The 26,968-nt window shown below is 43.0% G+C and overlaps 1 protein-coding gene across 1 annotated transcript in view; it reads left to right on the top strand.

Moving 5' to 3' along the window:
* AQP9 (aquaporin 9) overlaps positions 1–26,968 on the top strand; it is a 251,486-nt gene that overhangs the window by 123,042 nt on the left and 101,476 nt on the right. The window contains exon 3 of the mRNA XM_085643756.1: positions 2,817–2,954. Coding sequence (XP_085499882.1) covers positions 2,817–2,954 — 138 coding nt within the window. The remainder of the gene's footprint in view (positions 1–2,816; positions 2,955–26,968) is intronic.

Here is a 26,968-nt window from a genome sequence, read left to right as displayed (position 1 = left end):
TGAACGTGGTTCTTTTACTACACGTCTCCTTCATGCAGCATTTTGTTTTTACCACAAACCAAGTAATTTCAATAAATAATTCATTTGTGGATTTATATAGTGCGGCTTGTCACCCGTGAGGGTATCCATGCACCGTCAATGGGTTTGGGGAGATTAAATGATTTACCCAGATTGACATAACATTGATGACAGCACAGCCACTCTGAAGATTATTCCAGCACCACTGTCCCCACCCCAACCCCGCCACCCCCTTCACATGGTGTCCATCAGCCACTTCCGTTCCGGTACACAACTGCACCAACGCATGCTTCTTTGTATTGCCTGAAGTGAAAAGCGCGGGATGGCTGAAAGTCACACACCGGACATGGGGCCAGCGGGAAAGATGTGGAAATTAAGGATACCGAGTGACTGGGTATATTCAAGGGCGTGCTGCTGCAGTCCAGGGCTTTTCTTTTACAAATCACCGTTTCCAAGTTTGTGCAGTCACTTGTATCCAGTGAACTGATCTAGGACTACAACTCCCAGAATGCAATTAAAAAGTTTTTAAATGCAAACCCAGGACAACAGCCTTGCACCCTTAATGACAGGTCATAGCAGAGGACATGACACGCATAAAAACCATGTTACAATTTTGTAAATACAGGGATTATGTGTACTCAGAAACTGCCCAAATCACTGGTACAGAACAGAGTCAATTCCCTCTGCCCTGCCAAGCTTCCCATGCATGCATGATGAACTGCTCCAATCCAAGTTTTTTTCTCTGCATTGTGGGGATCATTATAACAAGCATTTACAATGCAACTGTCTCGCCATTGTTAAAGTTAGAGCTATTGGAATTGCTCATGACATTATTTTTGTTTATGTTTTTAAAACATGTAAAGAAACGGCATTGTTATTTACAATGTCAATAACTTAATCTGTGTGTGGGTGCAAATGCAATAGGTCTCGCATTGGAGAGTGATTAAGCTATTGACATTGTAAATAACAATGCCGTTTCTTTAACCCCTTCAGCGCTGGGCGAATTCCGCCGCGGTGCTGAAGGGTTCGAGCGCGGGCGGGGCCATGACGGAACGGTTCCGTCATGAGCACAGCTCAACCGTGGCTCATGACGGAACCGTTCCGTCATGAGCATGGAAGGGGTTAAATGTTTTAAAAACAAAAACATAAACAAAAATACTGTCATGGGCAATGCCAAGAGCTCTAACTTTACCAATGCCGAGACCATTGCATTGTAAATGCTTGGTACACTACCTGGTGATTTGGGCCTTGACCTCCTTTGTTAGATCTGACAGAGCTTCTGTGCTGTCTTTCTATTGATTATACTGTTTAGTCAGTAGTAGCCATCTGGTAAATTTCTATATGTTTGATTCATGGTCTCTACAATTGAACATGTTGGGTACCCAGTATCATATGAAGAGGTGGTTGATATTAAATCAATAGAGACTACACATCATGCATGACACCCATTTTTGTTGACTGACTGTGAGCACTGTTTATTAAATGTTTGCCTTGAGCAAAAAGATACACACAACAGAAAAATGTTGCCCATGATCAGACACATGCCAGTATACGTACCTGTTAGACCACAGAATACTGGCTCTTGGCTTGAGCTATCACAGACAACTAGAAAAGAAATAAGCGTTTCTGTCCCTATACTAACATACATTGGTAGAGCCAATAGGTCCAGGTTTAATGTATTGACATGTAGCATAATTACATTGATGCATATATAAAAAGCTGCCTTGCCTTCACTAGTGTCATGCTTTAGTTAATCAAAGATCGGATGGCAAGAGAACCTTCATTATAGTCCTTCTCTACATTTATGAAAACTGTATAGAATGCAAGTGGGGGCATCATCAGTGACATCCTTTTATTTCTAGACAAGGTCTGTTGGCACTAATGAATAACCACCAAGAAGGAAGGGTGGGTAGTAGGAATGAGGAGCACACAGGACACAATTGGCAGCGGGTGAGAGGGAGGAAAGGGGGAAGCAGGCAGTAAGAATAAGTAGAAAACATCAGGAAAAAAGAGAGAGTAACGGGAAAGAAAAATGAGAGGAGCTGGTAAGAGAAACAGAAGAGGCAGACATGGAAAGAGGGTGGGCAGGAGGGAGCCAGAAGAAGTGGAAGCAAGAGGGAAATGTGGAAGGGGCAGACAAGAGGAGTCAAAAAGAGAGTCCTATTTTTGTGAATAAAAGTCCTTTATGCTGTTCAGTACAAACACTCCACAGGAGATCAAAAGCTACAACCTATTAGCCAATAGCATCTGGTGAGAGACAAATACTACTATGGCTGTGCCAAGATGAGATTGGCTTAAGTCTCAAGCCAATAATTGATGGAGGCTGGTCGAAAAACACAATGGTTGAAAGAGGAGGACTGAAAGCCTACTTTAAGTATATTGCAATTAATAAGTCTCTTTAACAACTTTATTGTCATAACCTGGTCCTAAAAACTGAAATATTAGCATTAATATGATGATATACACATTGGTAGGAATACTAGGTAACCTAAGACATTTTCCTTATTTTTTAACAAGAGCAGTTCTCTTGTTAGGGAAAAGTTTCAATGCCTACTAATTTGAATAACAACTAATGTATTCTATTTAAGTTTGGAATTATTGTGTATCTCCTGTATTAGGCGGCATACACTTAGCATTGCTACATGGTTGATTTTGAATTACTTACTGCTAAACATATTCAGCTCAGCAAGAGGAGATCAAATCATGAGTTTCCCAAGTTTAAGTTGGTGCAGTTCCAGTTATTTATGAAATTTTGTGTCTGGTAATAAACACACTCATCATTATAATTTATTTTTCAGGTGGACATGTAAACCCTGCCATTTCCTTTGCCATGTGTGCAACTGGGAGGATGCCCTGGTGTAAATTCCCATTGTATGTATGTGCGCAGATGCTGGGTGCCATGGCTGGATCAGCAGCAATTTTTGGAATTTATTATGGTGAGTGCACAAACTCTTGTCTTTTTCCACAATACTTCTGCAGGCAAGGTGTTGGACCTGACATCCTTGGCATGGGCTTCCCCCAACCTTTTCCTTCCAACCTCCTGTTTTAACTGACATTGTTTTTGCTGGCTTTAGGGACTCTGCTCACTCTATCACTGCTAACCATTGCTAAAGTTTGTGTACCCTCTCCCTTAAACATGGCAACACTGCCATACATCCAATTGGCACATTTAATTTACTTGTAAGTGCCTACTAAAGTGGTACTACTTGTAACCAGGGCCTGTAAATGAAGTGCTACTAGCGGCCCGGCAGCACTAATTGTGCCACCCAGCTAAGTAGCCTTTTAAAAATGTCTCAGGGCTGCCATTGCAGCCTCTGTGTGCAGCTTTAAACTGCCAATCCGACCTGACAAAGTAAACCTTTTGCCAGGCCCAAGCCTTTTTTTCATGCAAAAAAGTCACTTGTAGGGTAGGCCCTCAACAGGTACAGTGTATTTAAAACGCTGGACATTTACTTTTAAGTTTTACATGTCCTGGTAGTAAAAAGCTCTTAAATTCATTTTCACTACTGCAAGGCCTGCCTCTCCCTTAGGATAACATTGGGTTAATGCTTTACATTTAATACATGATACCTTTAATTGGGAGCAGGTAGGAAGGTTGAGTTTGGTGTCCAAAGAATTGTAAAATTCACAATTCTGAAAATGCCACTTTAAGAAAGTTAGTTACATACAACAGGGGGAACCATATTACCTGAACCAGGGGCAAAGTAGCACTGGAATCCAAACAAGGGTTCAAGTATAACACGCAAGTAATTAAAGCACCCAAAAAGGAGACATATAAGGAATAAATGGGTAGAGAGAGAAGATAAGACAGCCCAATATTATTTGGGCTCAGGATACCCATATATACAATATTTCAATGAAGTAGAAATGTTTTTTTTATTATTATTATTAGCAAAGTTAGACAATAATAGCGCTCATAGTTTTACACAAACAGTACAAAAAAAAAATACAGTGTTAATCAAACAAAGTGGCTGAGGGACAATATACAAGGGAGGGGTTGTGAATAAACAGAAACAGCACACAGCAAAATAATGCGTCCCCTTCATTGAGGGCCACATTAAAGCATCAATGGCGTTTCGACCAAAAATGAACTTAGAAGGTCATCATCAGTACAAGACAATAAACTTAGGAGCATCCAAGCAATTTGTAATAAAACATTAAATGATTTATCCAGGAACCAATACAAATGAGAAATCACATGAAGGGCCAAAACTCCGTACGGATTCAAATTGAACAGTTCCATATTAAAAAGCTTTCTTGAATTATGAAAATTCACGGGGCCAAAGATGATAAAATAATTCAGAGGACTTCAAAAGTTATTGAAGGAGACAGGAATAAATGAGTTGTTCTTGTCCGGAAAACCTCTGTTTTTCTGGACGAGTTCTTGACCGTTATGCTGGTGGGACCGGGCAAAACCAAGAGGGGCAATTTTGTGAGCCCATCGCCTGTGATCTCCTATACCAGCACTGTTGTTTAATTCTTCACTAATTACATCTACTAGTAGTTTTGGACCTCTGGAGAACAGCTCATTTAGTCCTGTCTACTTCAATACATTTTGAAGTCCTCTGAACTACTTTATCATCTTTGGGTGTTGGATTCAGCCCCTCTGAACTTCTATATGGGCACCTTGTCCAAGGGCCTCTCAGTATGATAAATGAGGGTTGGATGAATGTTCCCAAGAAAGCCCCTCCGGATGTGATGAGCTACATGCTGGCCGTCCACACCCAGGTGAAGCGCTTCTGAAAGAATCTAAAGGAGAATCTGGAAGTTAGGAGGCTATGAAACAGTGGTATGACCAGAAGGCCTCACTAGCAGAATTTCATCCTAGTAAAATAGTGTGGGAGATGGAGCCTGTAGTGCCCAGGGTCCTAGAAGACCAATAGTCTGAGCCCTATGAGGTGGAAGAACACAAGGGGGATTTCACCTACCTGGTGGACTTCAAAATCCCCAGCAGCCTTTCACAGATCCTGCACATCAATCGCCTCAAATCCCACTTCGATAGGTCCAAGGTTACCACGTTCCTGGTCACAGATGGTGGAGTGGATTAGAGAGTGAACCTCTACCCAACCTCCTTTCTTCCAAGAAGCAAGATGGATCCAGAAGGAAGCAGCTGCCTTGGGGTGCAATAAAAGAGAGGACAGGAGCTGCTGGCGAAGAAGTGATGCATGAAGCAACTGAAGGGGCAGAGCCGAGCTGTTTAGAAGCCAGGAACAGGGAATTCAGTACCTTGAGGTACATACTGGAGACTCCTGTTTGCCCATGGAAACTGAAGATGCCAGTATTCAGTGCTGCTACCCTGCTTCTGATGTACACATCGCAGTCATTGTAGATTGGAAAATTGTGCGTGATTATGATTGGTGACAAGATGCTAGGGGTGGGCGTAACTTGCAGAGTTTTACTTGGCGGAATTCTGCAGAGCTACATAAAAACTCTGCGAGATTTTGCCCACTTTCTTGCTAAGGTGCACCAAATATTTGCCATCTATTAAAATCCACTTCAATAAACATAACGTGTTCAATGAACCTCTGACCCACCCATTGCAGATAGAGTCCACAACGGCCCATGACATTTTGGTGCTAGTGACAAGAACACAGAGACTGGAGAGGGGTTGAGTGTCGGTCTCCTTGTACATATGTTACAGTCCTGAGTCTTGCCCACTTAAATACAGTGCCAGTTTCACTTTTCTCTGCTCAGTAGAACATGGTATGTGCATTTTGTTTTGCCATCCTGCTGTACACGTCACCCCATTCTCCTGCAATCTTACCTTCATACTGCAAGTCAAAGAGCACAAGTAGAAAGGGAAAGAAGGAGAGGATAATTTTGGTGTAGGTGCTGATAGACACCATGCTGTTGTCATCGGTAGTCATAGACCCTGATCTTCCTTTCACAGTGCTCTGAAAATGTCAAGACTATGTATATTGACTTCTAGATCCCACCCAGCTGTGCTGAAATTACCTTTAAAGCAAAGTTAAGTCCAGCCCATTCTAAAGTGGGTGCCACATGCCAACTTATCAGAGATTGAATTCCTTCAGAAAACACCTGCATAACTCTGTGCCAATCAGCACTTGGGAATTTTGTGCTGCCACTTCGATTGGTCGATGTTCTTCAATACTCCCTCCTAAATTACGTCACATGATAGCAGTCCTGGAATATGTTCTACAGTGAGATTGGCTAGCTGTGGCCTAGAAATGCTGAAAATACTGCCAAATGTCAGAAATTTGTCACGGGAAGGATCAGTGGATAGGGGGGTATAGTTGTTTCTATCATCAAGAAGGCGTCTGCATTCCTTGTCATAAGCAGAGGCGTCTTGAATAACCATACCACCGCCCTTGTCTGCTGCTTTAAAGACAACTGTGGGATTGGACTGAAGTATTTATAAAGCCTGAAACTCAGCTGCACTCATATTTTTAAAGGTTCGGGTATCTTCAAAAATCTCAATGTCGTTAAACACTGCTTGCTCAAAAGCGATTAATTCTGCTGGGACAGTATGTGGAGGTGGCAAGAAAGTAGATTTCAGGCGCAATCCCGTGTCATCATGAGTTGTAGACGGGTTAGTAGACTGTTGTTTTTCAGAGAAACATTTTAATTTTAGTTTCCTAAAATTGTTTTCCAGTTCGCAATGCAGACGAAAACGATCCAATCGTGCTGTAGGGACAAAACCTAGTCCCTTTTCCAAAACCTGTTGTTCTACTTCTGTGTGATTCAGAGAAGAGAGGTTAGTCACTAGGGTCTCTGATTGCTGGGCCCTGGTTGTTGTCCCCTCGATTTGCTCCTCGTGTTGTTCCCTACTGCTTCGTCTTGTTCCCAATGTACCTGGCTTTGATTTCTTCTCTTTCCCCGTCCCCTTCGGCCCCACTCTAAAAAAGGCGGGCGGTACCCAGGACCCTTACAATTATAGACCAAAAATAAATGACCCTTCCTTTGCATACTTATAGAACGAGCAGCATGCACTCAGATCTCAAAATTTGAAGACTGGATTCTGCCCTGAACAAGGAATTGAATCTGGTTTATTCACCATTGGGAATGAGCTTATAAACACAGTCAACAAAAATGAGAAAGCTGCATTGTTCCTTCTGAATCCCTCAGCAGCATTCAACACCACCCAACACCATTCACCAATGATACCTTAATACTTAGACCTAAAGAAATTAATGTAGACAGCACAACTTTCTCTTTAATCTCATCCTACCTACACAATAGAATAAACGTGATATATATGCCTCCTTCTCATCAAAACAGAATAAAAAAATGGGAGTCACACAAGTTCTGTCATAACACCCTTTCTTTCCAACAGTCAAATGAAATACCTACCAATCAACAGTTGCAACCTTACTTGCTACAACTAAGCTAATGACACACATATAATTCTTAAATTGGAAAGCCCCAAGGACATTGGAAACTCTGCTGTAAACGTAAATTATCAGTTGTCTTATTGCCATTGACCAGTGGATGACATGGACCCACCTCAAATAAGCACTTAAAAAACTAAAATTCTCATCTGTGGTGGTTGGAATGAATATGATCCCATATGTGCCTGGTCTGGAGAACTGGACCAGCAGACAAATATTTCTGAAGAAGTGCGAAATATTGGAATTAACATGGACTCTGGGCCTTCAATGAACACCCAGCTTTCTTCACCATGAACATACTCTGACACACTTCCTGTATCAAATACCTCTGTATAAGATTCATGTAACAAACAGCCTCATGCATCAAGCCAAAATCCAGTCGGTAAAATACTGAATCGCTAATAACACCCGTTAGCGATTTAAAAAAAACAAATCCCAATGCATCAACCAAAACTGTGACCAAATAACGAATCGTTAAATGAAATCCGGTAAAATACCGAATCGCAATTAACCAACATGCAAAAATACCGAATCGCTAAATACCGAATTAGCAATCACCGAAATCACTAATAGCTCCCGGCAAGTGCCAATGGCTAATAACGAATCGCTACCCAATGCAACAACAGTCGCAAATACCGAAAATCCCAAAAATCGCTATTTAGCATGAGCTAAATAGGGGAATCAGAACCTGGAGGCAAAGTAAAAAAAAATAATTTGTGAATAAAAAAAAATGATTCTACGGGTGCAACTGATTGTGGTAATCACCAACCCCTTAAATGTGGCCAAGGAGACCCTGTTGGCTACCACAAAATGGCAGCCCTCTACGTGCTTGCAAGGAGGATGCGTATCAATGCGGCAGGACAGCGCAGGAGAAGGGTCCAGGAGAGAGTTTTCAGACTGCGCATCACCTTGCTCGGCCAGAATGAGGACGAGGTGTACGAGAAGTATCGACTCAATCGTGCCATGATCATGCGCCTCATTGCAGACCTGGAACCATTACTGCAGCACCAGACACACCGGACCAATGCAATCCCTGCGCACGTCCAGGTCCTATGCAGCCTGCACCTACTGGCCTCAGGAAGTCTCCAGGGGGTAATTGCGGTAGCCGGAGGCGTATCGCAAAGCGCACTCTCACGCTTCTTCCAGAAATTCCTAGATGCCATGCTGACAATGCTACACTCCCACATCAGCTTCCCCACAACCCCAGAGCAGTTGGACCACAACAAACAGGCATTCTACCAGGTGGCACAATTCCCCCATGTAATTGGATGCATCGACTGTACGCATATCGCCATATGTCCACCGGCAGCAAATGAGTACATATTCCGTAACCGCAAGTCATACCACTCAATCAACGTGCAGGTTGTGTGCGATGCCAATCACATCATAACGGACCTAGTGACACAATTCCCAGGGAGCACACACGACTCCTACATATTCCGCAACAGTGGAATCCACAGGCGTCTACTCAACGGAGAATTTGGAGAGGGACTCCTGCTTAGTACGTACAAATCCTGCTTCCCAACATGAACACCACACATGTATGAACTTCACCATTGCTAAGTCTTTGCTTCTATCTTCTAGGTGACAGTGCTTACGCCCTGCGTGATTTTATACTCACCCCATACATCAATCCAGCAACCCCACAGGAGCAACGCTACAACGCAGCACACATTAGCACCAGGAATGTAATAGAGAGGACATTTGGGATTCTGAAGAGTCGCTTTCGAATCCTACACAAGACTGGCGGCGCCATGCTATACAAACCTGAAACCTGCTGCCGGATTATTGCCGTATGTGCAATGCTGCACAACATTGCGACCAGAAGGGGGATACCCATAGAGGTGGACAGGAATGGGGACCACCGGGATGACCAACCACCCGCCCAACACCGACAGGCACACGTCCCTAACACAGCAGAGGGCCATAGGAGGCGGACATACATCATGCAACATCATTTCTGAATCAGGTGAGAATGATACATAACTAATTTGTTGGGGGTGCAACTGTTTAATGCACATTAGCACTGCGGTATGTGCAACATAACAAGCAATTGAAATAATGCACCACATGTAAGAAGTAAAAACAAATGTGCGTTAAAGTCACGGCTGTGCAGACTCAGGAAGGGGAGGACCATGGTTGCCTCACCACGGTCAGGTAGGCCTGTAATTCTGTCTAGTGGCGCTTGCCACGTACACCAAGCCTCCGCTCAGGTGTCTCCGACGCCTCACCACGCCCTGTCCCCGTGGAGGCCCGTGAACTGTGGCGCCTGGTGCTGGCCTCTGCCACTGACACACTGCTGACACTCGAGGCAGCCTCACTGCCATCTTCCCCTCCCAATGCACCAGCACTGAATGTGCCGCTCTGTAGGTGTTCGACAGCAGCGGTCATCTGCCCTAGTGCCTTTGCTACATCCCCGCAAAAGTGCCCAAGGTCCACCTGCAAGGACACAGAGCGGCGTGCCAACACTGCGGTGCTGTTGCTGAGACGTGTGATGGCCTTTGTAGAGGCCGCGGACCGCAACGACTGCTGACGGTGCCTCCTCCTCTCGCACTCATGGCCCTCCCTCATGGCACGGGTGAGCTCTTGGATGTCCTCCCTGAGGTGCCCATTGCCCTCTGCCACCACAGTGGACATGTCCCTAACCGCCGTACTCATGGCACGCATTTCCCGAGCAAGGCGCACGATATTAGAGCTAATTGTTGCCATGTGTCGTCCCTGCAGGCGCTGTACACGTAGCATCCTCTCCTCGATGGCAGAAGTGTGTGGGAGATCAAGGTCGCCTGAGGAGACAGAACTTGGCCGAGCCCTGCGCCGCTGTTGGAGTCTGGCGCGTCCAGGTGGTGCAGCAGGCGGTGTGATGGGGCGCTGGCTTTGTCCCAATTGTGTGGAGGGTGTTTCCATCACCTGCAAGGGCGCTACTTGGGACCTGCGCCTCTGCGCTTTAGTGGCTGTTGTTGCTGAAGCTGGTGTGGCTGGTGCTGGTGGTGCTGGTGCTGGTGGTGCTGTTGCTGGTGGTGGTGGGGTGGCAGGTGGAGGTGATGGATGCGCATCCTGCGCTGTCTCCATGTCGGAATCCACCGGTGTCTCAGATATGATCAGCTGGCCGCTGTCGTCCGATTCCCCAGGAGATGCATCTGTGTGTGAAACAGTGCATGGTTAGTGGGATAGTTACACCTCCGTAGTGTTGTACACGTACATGTCCCTCTGTGATCCACTAAATAAACACTCTATTTCCATGTTCAACTGATGTGGTGATCCGTAATTGTATTTACGCCTGTACATGCACACTGGGCTGACTAGACTACAACTCCCATGATGCACTAGTGTTAAGAGTTAAGGTGTGTGGCCCAAAGCTGCATACACACTATGGTCCTACTGGGGGCATGGGAATGGATTTACGCTATGCTGGGTATGGGCACAGGCATGCATCTTACCTTGGGCACTTGTGGCTGCGCCGGACGTGTCCATCTGGGTCACTCCCACGACGGCTTCCCGCTCGATCGTCCCTTCCATCAGGTCCTCCAGGGCAGTATTGGATTGTACTGTTGAAGGGCCGCCTCCGGTCCTGCTCGCTTCCCAGAGCCTCTCTGCAATCCTCTCCTTGGCACGCTTCCGCAGGCCGTACCACCTTTTCTTGAGGTCATCGATGCTGCGGGGCGTTACACCAACTGCATTCACCCTCTCCCGGATGCGCAGCCATATGCGCCGCTTCTCCTGCTCAGGCACCTTGAGGGACAGCTTACCGAAAAGGCAATCGTGCTTGCTGCTGACTCCCTCTATATAAGGTACTCCAGCTCCCTGTCCGAGAACTTGCGCTTGCGCTTGCGTGCTGACTCAGCGCTGGATGGCACTTTCTTCTCCATGATGAATCAGTTTTGCGAATTGCACAGTCGGTGTGGCTTGACTCTGCACAGGCAGTCTTCACTCACAGCTCTTGTTTGCTCCTCTGTCGAGGCAATGAGGGTGGGGCTGCAGTATTTCCTGGTTGGTGATGTAATCTGCACGTTCCCGGAGCGACGCGGTCAATTGCGATTTCACTAATACCGAATTCGCTAATAGCTAATTCGGTATTACCGAACTCGCAAATAGCTAATCGGAGTTTGCATGCCCCGCTATTGATTATTCGGTAAATATAGCGATTTTTAAGGAATCGCTAAAATTCAACGAATCTGTTGATGCATGCTCAAAAGCGATTCCTTAATAACGATTCCTTATTTCTTGCTATTAGGGAATCGCTTTTGGTTTGGTTGATGCATGTGCCCCAAAATCTCTTATCATACAGGAGGGCATCCTGTCTGAAAGACTCTCCATTGGTTACTGGTTCCTAAAAGGGCTTCCTTTAAACTACTTTGTATAATCCACAAGGCAATAAATTGTAAATGTGACTGCATTTATATAGCACATACTGTCTCTAGTGAAGCACTGAAGCACTCTGCAGTGAGAAACATGCTACTCCAGAACCCAAAGGCAGTGTTAGTAGGGTAGAGAGTTGCTGTTATTTGATTATTCCTGTGCTCTCAGAAATCCCAATCATTCACTGCCAGTTTTGAACAAAAGTAGATTAGTAAAGATTAGGTATGGGTCATTAATGGGGAAAGTATGAGGTGTACCCTTGTAAGTTGGACGAGTCGATAGATTGAGGGTAGCTTGAAATGTAATTCTGAGAGCCCATGGAAGTCTGGAGTTAGTGGAATGAGTCAGAGAGAGTGAAAAGAAGGAAGATTCGGGTGGAGAAATGGGAATGCACACAAAGGATGGCTGGCAACAAAGGATGGGATGTGCTGAGAGTGTAAAAGAGGGGAAAAGGGAAGATTTGAGTGGAGAAGCAGGTGTGCATGCAAAGAACAGGTGGCAGATAATGATAAACAGTGCTTAAGAGTGCAGAGGAGAGCTATTTTTTTCAATGTCCCCTATATACAAACATATTCTCATATGCCTATGCACTCATACATATATACATACACATGCACACAACAAACAGTATTCAAGCACGTTCATATACAAAGATGCATTTCTATTTGGGGAACACGATTCTCTTTTATGAAACTATGTGTCTTGATGTGTGTGGGTGATGGTATGTTCCTTCTGGGGCTAGTTAGGGCCTTCTGTGAGTGAAGTACATGGTATAAAATGATGGTTGGAAATAAAGGATGCAGGTTCTGTTTTGGTATCATGCTATTCTGTCGGCTGTAAGTTGTTAGGGTATCATTGAGTGAAATTGTTTACTTGTGATGATACTGGAATGTGCCAACTCTTGAGCAGTCTTTGGAACAACTCATCCAGCCAAATTGTGGAACTATCGATCAGAAAAGATAAGGACCATAGAAAACCATATGATCTTCAGAAGATTGGTGAGAAGCTGTTTTTTTCCAACCTGATCCCAGGGCCTGCAATGAAGGAGTCATTTTCTCTTGACATTACCTGAGCAAACTAGAGAAGCATGAAGAACAAAATAACACAACAGGACCTCATCTTTCTAAGTGTCAAACTATCAATAAGGCACGCAGCACCGAATGGTGCTCACCAGTCTACAAGGTGCACGCCAACTTAGAAGGTGCACACCAACAGGAAAGTCAAACAACCACAGCTCATTCATGTAACAAGGCACACAATCAGTTTTTTGGAGAAAAAAAAATATATTTCCTTGTTATCATCCTGTGCATTGCCCGCCCTTATTTCCACTTGCTCTTGCATGGTCTCCTCTTTTATGAGATCCTTCACCTTTTTCTTTTAGTGTTTTATATAGTGCGAACTAGACCTGAGACATCGGGTATCGGAGCGCTTTACATGAGCACCATTTCGTTACAGATGGACACAATCATTTTTTTTTTGTTAGGCACGGGGAGATTAAGTGATTTGCCCAGAATCACAGAATGATGAGCATCGTTGCCGAGATTCGAACCTGGTTCCCCAGCATCGAGGTCGACCTCTATAGCTGTAAGACTACATACTCTACATTTTCTCCAAACTTTTCCTGTCTTCCATGCAGCAATCAGCATAATCATCTACACCTTGGAATAAAAAGTATTATACCAAAAAATATCTAGGACACAAATACCAGCTTTAAATAATTTGGGCATCATTATGATGCCGGGCGGTCAGACTTGCAGCAGCTGTTGCAGCGCGTCGGGAGACTGCCCAATGAGCATGTGGTGGTCTGACCTCCGTATTTGGAAATGACCGCCAGGTTGGTGGTCAGAAAGTTGGCGGTCCCGCCGCAGAAGCATGGCTCGGCCATTTAGAAGGGCGGCTGGGGAGGCTGTCGTGGTGCAGCGCCTTCTGCACGTCCATGCACCTTGTGCCATGCACCATATCATTCATTGGACATGGTACACGGATGTGTGTGGGGGCACTACATGTGCCCCCAAGGCCACTTTACAGTGGCCCTGGATGGACAGGGCCCTGTTTGGGGCCTCCATATCCCTTTCTGACAAACTTTTTATGGCAGGATTCCAGCCATGAAAAAGCTGTTGGAAAGGGATATTGTGTAATCTCAACGGCGGTTCCGCCTTGGCACCACTGTCATGCTAGGACGCTGCTCCGACCACAGCCCCGCTGGGATCTCTGATCCTGATGGAGGTGGCCAGAGGTGTGGTCCGACAGCTGAGGGTCTGACCGCCAGCATTGTAATGCGGGGATCGGACTTAAGGGATGTCAGTGGTCGGACTGCCATCGACAGCCTGTTGGCGATCCAACCGCCTGAAATCCTAATCAGGCCCTTTGTATATAAAGTGCAAAAATACTGACAACAAAAATATGAATGATGAATCTAATGTCATAAAATAGGTAACTGTGTTAAAATTAATGTTACAAAATAATTAACATAATATGTAAATAAATAAAAGTATTAAAAAAAGCATGAATAATGCTATAAAAATACTAGTATTTAGTAATAAATAAAAACACTATAGATTACAATTATACAAAAAATACAATAAAGTTATTAAAATAAAAAAGATGTTATCACATTTTACTAAGTAATAAAATTTACATTATTAAAACATAATAACTTATCAAATTAAATCATTAACAGCATATGTTAAAAATGGGTTGAACTTAAGAGTGATCAGATTTCCTACTCCTACGGTAATCTCTGCAAAAGTAGAAAAAGTGTTAGACTTGCTATTTTCACCGCAACGTACGCAACATTCTGGAAAGTGTTGGAATTTGGAGGGGTGAGACCTACTATTCCCTATTCTGATGTAAGCAAGAGGAGGAGAACAGTGGGCTTTGGAGAGGTCAGATTTACTCTTCACACTTCAGCCTTAGAAACAGTAAGGAACGCATTGAACTTTGGAGGGGTGAGATTTACAATTCCCACTCCAAATAAGTAAAAGTAGGGAAAGTGTTGGACTTAGAAGGCATCATATTTACTATTCCTACTGCAACCTGAGCAACAGGAGGGAAAGTGTTGGATTTTTTGAAGTGTCGAAATTGTTATTCAAAAAGCCACCCTGAGCAAAAGTAGGGAAAGTGTTGGACTTTACTATCTCCACTCCAACCTAAGCAACGTGTTTGACTTTGGCGGGGTCAGAGTAACTATTCTCACTTCGGGCTGAAAGTGTTGGACTTTGGAAGGGTCAGATGTACTATTTCCACTTCAGAGAAAGCAAAAGCAGTGCTGGATTAAGAGTTACTATTCCCATTTCTAAAATGGAAAAACAACAAAATATTGATAAAAAATAAATGCAAGATAGATTCCAAAGAGTACAGCAAAATGTATAATATTTTTTGCATTATATAATTTAGCTACATAAATGTAAATTAAAATCACAACAGTAATAGTTATGATTGAAAATAAAATATTAAAATGTACTCACCAATAAGTTCATATTATATATTTATATGTAATTATATATAAGAAAACTCCGTCTCACAAGTTGAAGAAGTGTCCTCAAAGAACGGAAGCAGACCCAAGGTGCGGTGAAAAATACAATAATTTATTTAAATATAGAAGACACCACCGCCGCCATTACGCGTTTCAGCCCGTCACAGGCCTTGGTCACATGATGCGCAACACAGCGGGTTTACCAATTATATTCACTTGAGTGAGTCACATGTGCAACAAGAAGTAAATCATAGACATAAACAATCAGGCAACATGTCCAATGATAGTCTGTCTTCACATGACTATGCCCCACAAAGTTTGTAATTACTGTATAAATACTATGTATTTCCAGCTTAATGCTAATTACAACTTCATTTTTTAACAGGGTAATTTGTTTAAAAAAATAAATAAACAAATGTTCATTGTAAAAACATATGGCATGTAAGTCATTTGAATTAACTTGTTGAGCTGCATAATGCAATTCGATGTTACCATAATAATTGTTTTTAAAACCTTCCCTTTGAAACAAAGAGAAGGAGATAGTCCTTCACAATTAGTTTTCATAAATAAGACACGTTGCTTGTTTCATAATGCGGCCCCAATGGGGCCCTTCTATTGAAACCCTTGCTGAAATAAAGTGACTGTGCTAATTAGTGCAAATATGCATATTAATAACTGGAAGTCACATCCGTGACATCAATTGTTAATAAATATACAATACAATTTATTAAAAAAAGAAGAGATAAACCCTATGTGCAAAAAGTGTGTGTAAAAACTTGTTAAAATTTAGTATTACTTACAAAACAGGGAAACAGCAGCATGTAACTAGAACTTGTTAAAGTTCTGTAATCCTGTACATAATGTAGAAATAATAGATGACCAGTTTATAGATGAGTGTAAAAGTCCTCGCTCTAAAATATACTCAGTTTCCAATCTCCTAAGTGCGACCTCCCGGTTGCCTCCGCTTCTCAACATTGGAATTGAGTCCACCACCCAGTAACTGAAAGTCTCCAGTTTACTGGCGTGGCGCTCCTTAAAGTGGCGTGCAACCGGGTAAGTCAAATCCTTATTGGTGATTGCTCGCATGTGCTGGAGTACCCGCTTGTGAACCTGCAGCTTGGTGCTGCCAACATACCGCAGGCCACAGGAGCACTCCAGCACATGCACTGCAAAATCCATCCTACAGTTCAGATATTTGGAGATCGGAACAGGCTCTGGAAGAAATGGAGTCAAATACGTTCTGCAGTTCACTCCATATCTACATGCTTTACAAGAATTACAGCGAAAAAACCCTTTTCTTGCTGTTAACCAGGATTTAGACTGACTCAATTCAGGACTGCTGCTCACTAGCAAATTACTCATTGAGCGTGCTTTCCTAAAAGCAATTTTGGGTTTCTTCGATACTTGATTGCCTAACACAGGGTCAGCACGGATTAATGCCCAATTATTGTTGATGATTTTTCGCACAGATTTGTGTTGTGCACTAAATGTTAATATAATCTGTGTATCCTCAGTGGTACCAACTATTGGATTGTGTACTGGGTTTGCTTTTGGTGCCAGTGCCATGATTCTGGTTATGTTATTGACTTTCAGCACTGCTCTAGAGAGTATAGACTCAGAATACCCTCTCTCCCTGAATCGGTCCCTGCAGTCACATTGGGCTTTGAAGAAATCAGCCTCCGTGCTACAAATGCGTTGCATTCTTAGCATTTCACCAAAGGGAATACTGTTGATTAAATGTTGTGGGTGATGACTGAATGCATGTAACAACGTATTCCCCGCAGTGCCCTTTCTATGTAGTCTGGTTTGTAGTTGATTATTGAAAACAAATATTTCAACATCTAAAAAGAAAACTGACTGACTACTGATTTCAAAAGTAAACTACAGGTTCAAATCATTGATGTTGATTGCTTTGAGGAACCGTCGGGCACTACATTCATCACCTCGCCATATCAAAAACAAATCATCAATAAATCTATACCAACAGATAATACTGAACTCCATGATTGCGTGGTATTTGGCCACGAGGACCCGCTCCTCCCAGTAACCCATATGCAAACATGCATAACTCGGAGAAAAGCAAGCCCCCATGGCCACCCCTCGCGTCTGCTGGTATACCTGGTGTTGGAAGAGGAAGTAGTTGTTCTCTAAACACATGGAAATCATTGTAAGTAACATCTTATTATGAGAGTACATTCCCATGGCTCTACGGTTCAGATAGTATTCACAGGCCCTGACCCCATCCAAGTGTTGAATACTGGTATAAAGAGTCGTGACATCCATATAGATGAGTAACAGATCTTGGCTCCATGGAACATTGACCAACTTCCTCAAAAAGTCCCCAGTGTCCTGTATATAGGATGGGAGACTTTTCACATGTTCTTGTAGAAAGTGGTCGGCATACTTAGACACATTCTCCAACAGGCTACCCCTGGCTGAGATGATCGGTCTACCAGGGGGTCTGTCCATTCTTTTATGAATTTTAGGGATGAAATATATAACTGGAGCAATAGGGTGGTCAACTTTAAGAAACCTAAATTCATCCATTGTAATCAAACCTGCCGACTTCCAAGCTAATAACTTGCTGTAGCAGTCCTGACGTGCTGCATTCATTATTTGGAGAGAACTCAATTTGTAGCAGTTACGATTATTGAGATGAGCAAGGGCTTCTTCCATGTACTGTTCCCTGGGCCATAGGACCACATTACTGCCTTTGTCCGATTGCCGAACTATGACATTATTGTTAGTTCTTAGTTTCTGCATCAGTTGGAAATATTGATTGTCATGTTTACTGTATTTCCTCGGTGCCCTGGCTGTCAGAGAATACAGGCTCTTCAATTCTGTTGCCACCTTTTCACTGAATGAGTCCAGATTGTCTTTCAACATGAGGAGATAAAAGGTGGATTTAGCTCTGAAGGGAGTTTTAGCCATTGAACTTCTAAGAGGTGTGCAGCTCACATCTCCCATGCCTCCTTCTTGCTCATTTTGAAGCTGTTGTAAATCCCTCATCAAATCCACATCTCCCGCACTGAGATTATTATGCTTATTGCCAGCATCAACCAAACCCTGTGGTTGTTCCTCAGGTGCATTTGTTGGACCTTGAAGGGCAAAGAATTTTCGCAGTTTCAATTTCCGCACGAACTTGTACATGTCAACCCTCGTCTCTGAATATTTGAAGTCCGCCTTAGGGCTGTATGATAACCCTAGTGCAAGGATGTCGGTTTCCTCCTGTGTGAGATTGATGTTTGTTCGGTTGACCACAGTCTTATTGGTGGCTGGATTGGTACTGGTTATCTGCGTTTCCATCCACTGTTTGATTTTTTGTTGCCACCGTTTGTACTTGTGGTTTTGACGGCGCCTTGCCCTGCGCTTTTTGTTGTTCCTGCTTTTGCTGCTTGCGTAACTGGGACATTGGGGGCACGAGGCCTCAAGGTTTGTTTTCGGTCTTGTCGCATGCAACTGATTTCCTGAGCAAGAGATGCTCGTTGAAACCCCAATCCCACATTGGATTGCAGTTGTTCACCCTCCGATTCACTATCTACGGCCGAGCTGAGGTCGGTATTTGATGAAGATGCAAGTTCCACATCCGCTCGTGGGTGAATTATTATATATATGTATATATTTATATATAATTATACTATAAATTAATTTTAATTATTACAGAAAAAACTAAAACACAATACAATGAATATACACATACACATACATAGTGTATACATTATTAAAAACAATTAAACATCAATAATGTAATTCTCCAACTAACTTGAAACCATTTTTTTCCATTCCTTACATTTTGTATTAAAAATGTGCTAAGACAGTATTTTACTTGATCAATAATTGAATTAACAAATTAAAAGTTATAAAATAAAATGAAAACACTCCCCACCCTATTCTCCTTTGAACCCGACAACAGACCATAAAAACATCTTTAAATATATTACTAAATCAAACCGAAAATAAACTATACAAAACAATAATTACACATGCTTAACATTAAAATAATAATATTATAACACATAAACAAAAAAAATCAAAAACACTATTATATACACTATATTTAAAAAACAATATTCTTATCAGCAAGATTCTGTCCCATGATATTTTTGACACTACAATATTTCGACATAACATTTGTATGAATTTACATTTTTTTAGACAATATTAAGGTCACATACTCATGTTCTCCATTAAATACTCATGTTATCATCGACACCCCCACTCCAACCTAACCATATCTCAATCCCCTTAATCAGTTCGACTATTCCCCCTGAGGGTCGGCATAAATCTGGGAATGACCCTGTTATAATTCTCACTCAAACTCCATTAAATTAACCTATCACAATGACTTAGGAGTAAATACATTTGTTGGTCTTACTTGGGAAGCACAAGAAAAAAACAATAACCAACACTGAAAAAGCTAAACTAATTTAACTGCTAGACTACAACTAACATTGGGTTCTCAGATTAGCATACTACTCTTAGCCAAACTCTTCAGCATCGCTTCAGGGGCAGCAAGCACTAGAAACCCCCAATTTGCCAATGCAGCCATGATGGGGGATGTGTCTTAACCAAGCACCCTGCTCAGTGCTTCATAAATCCAACACCAACCTTTCTGCGCTACTGTCTTTGCCCATGAAGGAAACTGCCAAAGACACCAACAGGTCTAGTTCAAGATGGAGAGGTGGACCATGGGTTGATTAGTTTTTCAGACTGGTGCGGCTGGGGTGTGACTGGTGTCTACAGACCGGGCAGGCCTGACTGCATTCCGCCTTTACTAAATGGCACCAAAGTAGGTCTGCACTGTGGTGGATCTCGCATTTCCCCTTGTTACCTGGCCTAGGGAGGGGTAGAAAAGAATTAGAAGACTGCAAGGCTTCTCCATCCTGTATTGGCCTGTTTCCCTTCCCCCTTCGCTGTTTTGCCACATCAGTGACATAGTCTAAATGCAAACAAAATCAATTCACAAACATATCAGGAAAAGAATATTGTTTTAAAAAATATTGGCCTCCTATTCTTTATTAACAATAAAACAGAAATCCATGACCAAAATATCACCACTAAAAAATCTGTTTAGATTAATATCGAAACCACAAACATCGTAAACAAAATATTGTTACATAAAAATAAATATTTAAAGAAAGCTCAAAAATATCAAAATACAATTTCAACTACACAAATGTCCCAAAAAATAAAGCCGAATATTACAAATAATTATAATAAATCTATTTTAATAAAAAAGAAATACAATTAAACTCTACATAAATCAATACATTGTCTAACGATATTATTTGAATTTTATACCAATAAAATGAACTTTAAATACTTTCAACAATTATTGGAATGAAAAAATTGAACTTTTATCAATAAAAATAAACAAAAATTCATCCAAAATAATGCAAAAGACAGAAGTAAATATTTCAAGATAAAACAAAAGCACTATTTAGTATTCACCATTAAAAAGTAATAACTGAAAAGAACACTGACCGATAAAATCTGCCATAAATCAAAAAAGCCAATAAAAATATTAAATTTATTAAAAAATACAGAAGGAGGAGAAAATGTCAACAATTCCTCCCAAAAAAACACTGAAAGACAATGACACTTGGCCGTATTGCCAACAGAAAACCAAAAAAGAAAAACTTCCTACAAAAGAAAGTAAAACATTTATTTAAACATAGGTGAAAGTAACTTATTTAAAAAACATAAAAATATAACCAACCTCTCTGGGCCTGATTACGGGTTTAGCGGGTCAGATACTCCATCACAAACGTGACGGATGTTCTGTCTGCTGTATTTGTAGTTCCATAGGATATAATTAAATTGTTATACTAGGGATGGGATATCTGTCAAGGTTGTGATGAAGTTTCCTAGTCCACCAAACTCGTAATCAGGCCCTCTGTTTTTATTTATCTTCCAAACTTTAGCTACTACAGAAAAATAACAACACCATCTACAGTCTACAGATCCACCAATAACATTTAACAATCAAAGATCTGTTAAAAAGCACATAAAAAGTTAGTAAAATCAAACCATTCTAAATATCAGGTAAACCATTTAAGTAAAAATAAAAACTAAACCCCTACCAACTACCCACAAATAAATGTTTTTCCCCCAACAGAAAATAAACCATCTGATCCACATTAGAACACCTACAACGGAAAAATGAAAAAAGAACACTAAAATTTATTTTATTGTATTATTACAATATTTTCAGACAGATACACATGCATAATAAAATATAACATTTCCCACCCACAAATAAATAAATAAATAACTTAATTAAATTTACAGGTCTATAGCTGTAGCTCTGTGCCTGTGTGAAGTTAAAGAAGTACAAAGAAAATGCAAAAAGGAAAAAGCCCATGGTAAATTTATACACCATACATGGTGAATATTAAAACACTCCCATACCACTCATATATGCCCTGCTACCTAATAAACAAAGTTGCACTTATTACAAACTACTACATCATATTCAAACCAAAACAAAAAACTGCTCCCCACATAAAATAATAATCGATTTCGAACAAGCCTTGATACAAACAATACTTAAACTATAACCACACACAGCTATTCAAGGCTGTTACAACTGTAATCAAAGCGTTTGGAGACATCTCCAAAAATCTGTACTAAGGCCCCGATTACAAGTTTGGCTGTCTGACCGCCAGACCGCTGTTGTGGTTGTAGGGATAAAGCCGCCAAGCCGGCAACATCCTGAGCGCCGTATTATGATAACATCACCAGGCTGACGGTGTTGTGTCGGTGGTGCAATGGCGCCGGCATGTTTCGGCTTATTGAAAGGGCCTGAAGCATATGCTGGCACAATGGCAGCGTCGCTTGCATGTCAGTGCACTGTGTACCACACACAACTTGTACCCCCATGTATAACCTCTCCATGGAAAAATTCACCCTGGGGCCCTGTTTGGGACTTCTTCCCTGCCTTTCTGCCGACCTTTGAACAGGTCTGCGGAACGGCAGGTCATTATCAGCACGATGGTGTTAGCATCAGCCATGATCACCGCTTTCCGCACTGCCGCCCCGTCGGGATCCTGGATCCTGCAGTGGCGGCGATCTTGCGTCTGACTATGGTGGTCTAACCGCCAACCTCATAATTGAGCGCTCGACCTACCGAGTTGGTGATGGTCAAACCGCCACCGTCTGATGGTGGGCTTGGTACCACTTTACTCTTGTGATCAGGCCCAAAATGTAGAAAATGCAACAAAAAGCCAGTTGCCTTTGAAACAAAATAAATAATTGCATTAGCCTGTATGTCCCTTTAACGGAGGCAGATAACCCACTAAAACGTACTTATTGAAATACCTTTTTACCAACAGAAAGAAAACAAACTAAGATCACTAATGCACTACTTTGAAGACACTTGGGTTGGCAGACTGCAGTGCTCAGGACACAGATGTCATCCCAAATTCCAAATACCTTGGTGGAAAGTCCTTGAAAGCTTCATGTCTCTAGTAGAAAAAGCCAACTATACAGCAGAAGGATGGCACAATGTCTTCCAAGCCACACTAGGGCAAACCCAACCTACACTCCACAAGTTCATAGAAGCCCCACAAAAAAGAACAAAGCGACAATTAAGAATTGAGTGATCGGTAACCCAGATTAAGCCAAAAGTAAGAAATCAAACCAGTAAAGTGTACAAAATGCTACAATTTAAAGTTAGAATCTTTATACCCATCAAAGGAGTACACTACTTAAAATCAATACAAAACCTCAATTTAAAAAAACACCTAGCGACATACACACTAACCAACAAACCTTGACAAAGGTACACATCACACAGCTTAAGGATTTTTAAATACATATTAAAAAATAATTTTTATACATCAGTCACAAAAACACACAAATAGCATAGAAAAGAAAACTGATGAATAAAAATAATATGTTTAATAAGTAATTACAAATCAGCACATCAACAATCACAAAGCACATAGAAATAAACACATAGGGGCCAATTCCGATCCGGGTCGGAAAGAAACTCCTACTAAGCCGGATCCGGAGTGTTTTCCGACCGAGCCGGAGTCCTGCAGTCCGACCGAGCGAGTACGATGCGGCAGTGTGCTGCCGGACTCTGTTCGGTCGGACTCCCATAGATGTCAATGGGAGCCGGTCGTACGACGCGTACATGAGCTCCCATTGACTAAATGGGTACATTGCGGACAAGTGAGCCTCCTACAGTTGGTATGCGTCGGTGCCATCCGCACCATACATGCCTGTGTTGGGGAGACACATGCGTCTCCCCCTGTGTCCGAGTTGTAGGGCTGTGGGTGACAGGGGGTCCGATGCGGACCCTCAAAGTCAACCACCCGGATGATTTGCAAGCCGGTCACTCCGGCTCACCCCGGCTGTCCGACGCGTGCATCATACTGGCTCGGTCGTGCATCGCATCCATTGCACGCCACGGTTAGCTTACGACCGAGACGTACGGAGCGCTTCAGACCCGGAAACGACTCGGCCGGTGAATTTCACATAGCTCGCATCGTACTTGCTTGCTCGTACAGCTGTACGAGTCGGGTGGAAAACACGCGTACGGCTCGCAGTTTTTCCAGCCGGATCGCGTTCGGTGCCCTTCCGACCCGGATCAGAATCGGCCCCTAAATCGAACTAAGTAAAGTAAGCACATAGAAATGTCAAATAACGCATTGTAATTACAGCAAATACACATATAGAATATAATGTAACATTTCCCACCCACAAATATTTTTTTTATTAATTATCTTTACAGTTCTGTATAACAAGGAAAAGAAAACTCATGAATAAAAATAATATGTTTAATAAGTAATTACAAATCAGCACAGCAACAATCACAAAGCACATAGAAATAAACACTAAGGGGTCGATTCTGATCTGTGTCGGAAAGCTCTCCGACCGAGCCGGATCTGGAGTGTTTTCCGACCGGGTAGGAGTCCTGCAGTCCGACCGAGCGAGTACTATGCGGCCGCATGCTGTCGGACTCAGTTCGGTCAGACTCCCGTAGATGTCAATGGGAGCCGGTCGTACGACGCGTACATGGGCTCCCATTGACTGAATTGGTACGCCTCGCACAAGGGCACCCCCCACAGTGGGTACATGTCGGTGCCATCCGCATTGTACATCCCTATGTTGGTGGAGACCATTGGGTCCCCCCCTGTGTCCGAGTCGTAAGGCTGCCGGTGACAGGGATACCGACGCGGACCCCCAAAGGCAACTTCCTGGATGTTTTGCGAGCCGGAAACTTCGGCTCGCACCGGTTGTCCGACGCGTGCATCGTACTGGCTCGGTCGTAAATCGCATCCATTGCACGGCATGGTTTACTTACGGACTAGACGTACGGAGCGGTTCGGACCTTGAAACGACTCGGTCGGTGAATTTCACGTTGCTCGCATCGTACTTGTCGCTCGTACAGCTGTACGAGTTGGCCGGAAAACACGCGTACGGCTCGTACTTTTTCCGGCCGGATCGCGTTCGGTGCCCTTCCGAGCGAGATCGGAATCAGTCCCTTAATGGAACCAAGTATCCAGCACATAGAAATGTCAAATAACGCATTGTAATTACAGCAAATACACATACAGACTATAATGTAACATTTCCCACCTACAAATATTTTTTTTTATTAAGTAGCTTTACAGTTCTCCGTTCATATCCATGTTATCAAAATATAATTCAGCAAAAAGGAAAAAGTGAAGTCCAAAAAAGCCCCAAAAAAAGCAAGAATAAAAAAGCCCAAGTTAAATTTTTCGAAGTAAACAAAAGTCATAAGCCCTCATTGAAAACCTGAAGAATCAAAGAACAAAACATTCCAGGAAACACAACAAATCAAAGGAAATTAAAAATATTAATATTGGTTTACTAGGAAACACATTTATTCCCTCTAATAAATTAAAAAATAAAACACAGGTCCACAGGAATACTTTTGATCCGTAAGAATACCCACCTACGCAAAACACATATTGGCCTTATTATGATAATGGGGCGTTTGGACCACAATCCGCTGTTGAAGCGGTCAGGAGACCACCTGACAAACAGTAGGCAGTCTGACCACATCATTACGATATGACCACTGTGGTGGCACTCAGAAAGTGCTGCTTTACACTGCAGCTTGTGCTGCAGCCCAGAAAGAGGGCGGCAGCAGAAGCTGCTGTGTTATAGAGCACTTAATGCACATCCATGCACCGTGTTCCATCAACCTTGTGGTGCATGGCACGCGGTGCATGGATGTGAGTGGGGGCACAACATGTGCCCCCAGAGTCACTTTGCAGTGGCCCACGAGAGACGTGTCCTGTTTGTCTCCATGAAAAGGACATTGTAATCCCAACGGCGGTGCCTGCCTCAGCACCACCACCATTCAAGGGATAAGATTCCAACCGCTGCCCTGACGGGGTTGTAGATCCTGTCAGAGTCAGGGGCCTTTCTCCCTGGTGGTTTCGGTCTGACCGCTTGGATCATAATACGCCGGTCAGACTGAAGGGCTGTCTTTCAGTGAGACCGCCACCGACGGCCTATAATTGGCGGTCCCACCAACATTGTAATGAAGCCCTATGTTCAAATACAACAACATAAATTATAAATAATATCTAAAATGACACTGGATAATTGACAAACTCTCAGTAGGCTTAATGCGCAACACTACTAAACAACAGAACATAGACTATCTAACCAACCCGCAAAATAAAAACTGACACTATAACTCATATCAACTAGTTCTACTCACATTCTGCCAACTCCCAAAATCCTCTAGAAAAACTTTAAAAAAGGTCTTACCTTATCCAACGATCAGCAACAAGTAACCAATACCCGCTCCCAACAAACCCAACTAAAAAAAAGTAATAAACTACAAAAGTACACTTGGGGGTAAAAAATAAATGACCGTCCGGGGCTGGTGACATTGCCCCCGCTGCCGGTGCCTGATTTGGCCCCACAAAGAATTCTGCGTCTGTGTTTTCCAGGTAACAGACGCTTGGCTCACAACAGTATTGTCGCTCTCACCTAGTCACCTAAAAAAGTATGGCACACTGCTGGCATTCTCGGCAGGGCCCTCCTCTCCCATTAACGAATGTTGTCTGAGGCCTGCTGTGGGTGCTGGGCCCTTGCTACTGGCCCTCTGAGCTGTTTCACTCCACATCTGGATTGACACCAGGCTATGGTGCCTCGTCTGCCTGCCATGGCCCTTTTCACCTCCTGGAGCTTGATGTGAGCCTCTTGGAGGGAGTGACTCCGCTTAGACACATTTCATGCCTATCTGGGCCTTTCTCCGTGCTGGACCCCTGACATCTGTGGCCACACGGAGGGACATGTCATGACTTCACTGCACTGGTGATCTACCTCTGCATCCATCAGAGTTCCTTATTGGCTGTGCTGGGCCCATTTACCTCTCCCTGGGTCGCTGTCTCCTACTGTGACAGTCCGTACTACTAAGTGGTCATTGCCTCTTAGTCTCTAGTGCCTTACTTTGAGGTAGAAGTTTATGGAATACCAGCGAATACTCCACAGTGATACCTGACCACTGTTCACTTTCAGCTCCATCTACTTCAGCAAAAGATCATCCAACCTAAGGGGTTTGCTGCTCGTGTTGCTGCACTATTGGATCTACCACGGTGCCGCCAAGCTCTCCTGTGGGAGACAAAACCATCTCTCCACCTAATGACCTCACTACTATCCTTCAAGCTACCCAGACATCGAAGGCTGCAGTGGAGGCAAAAATAGGAGAGGTGAGAATGGATGTGGCACTACTTCTCCAGGATCTTCTGAATGCTACCACTCGCATAACAGAAGCTAA

The sequence above is a fragment of the Triturus cristatus genome, chromosome 3_1 (genome assembly GCF_964204655.1).
Source record: "Triturus cristatus chromosome 3_1, aTriCri1.1, whole genome shotgun sequence".
In the NCBI taxonomy this organism is placed as follows: domain Eukaryota; kingdom Metazoa; phylum Chordata; class Amphibia; order Caudata; family Salamandridae; genus Triturus; species Triturus cristatus.
Note: the sequence above shows the minus strand (reverse complement) of the source record. Positions and strands in the feature narration are given on the sequence as shown.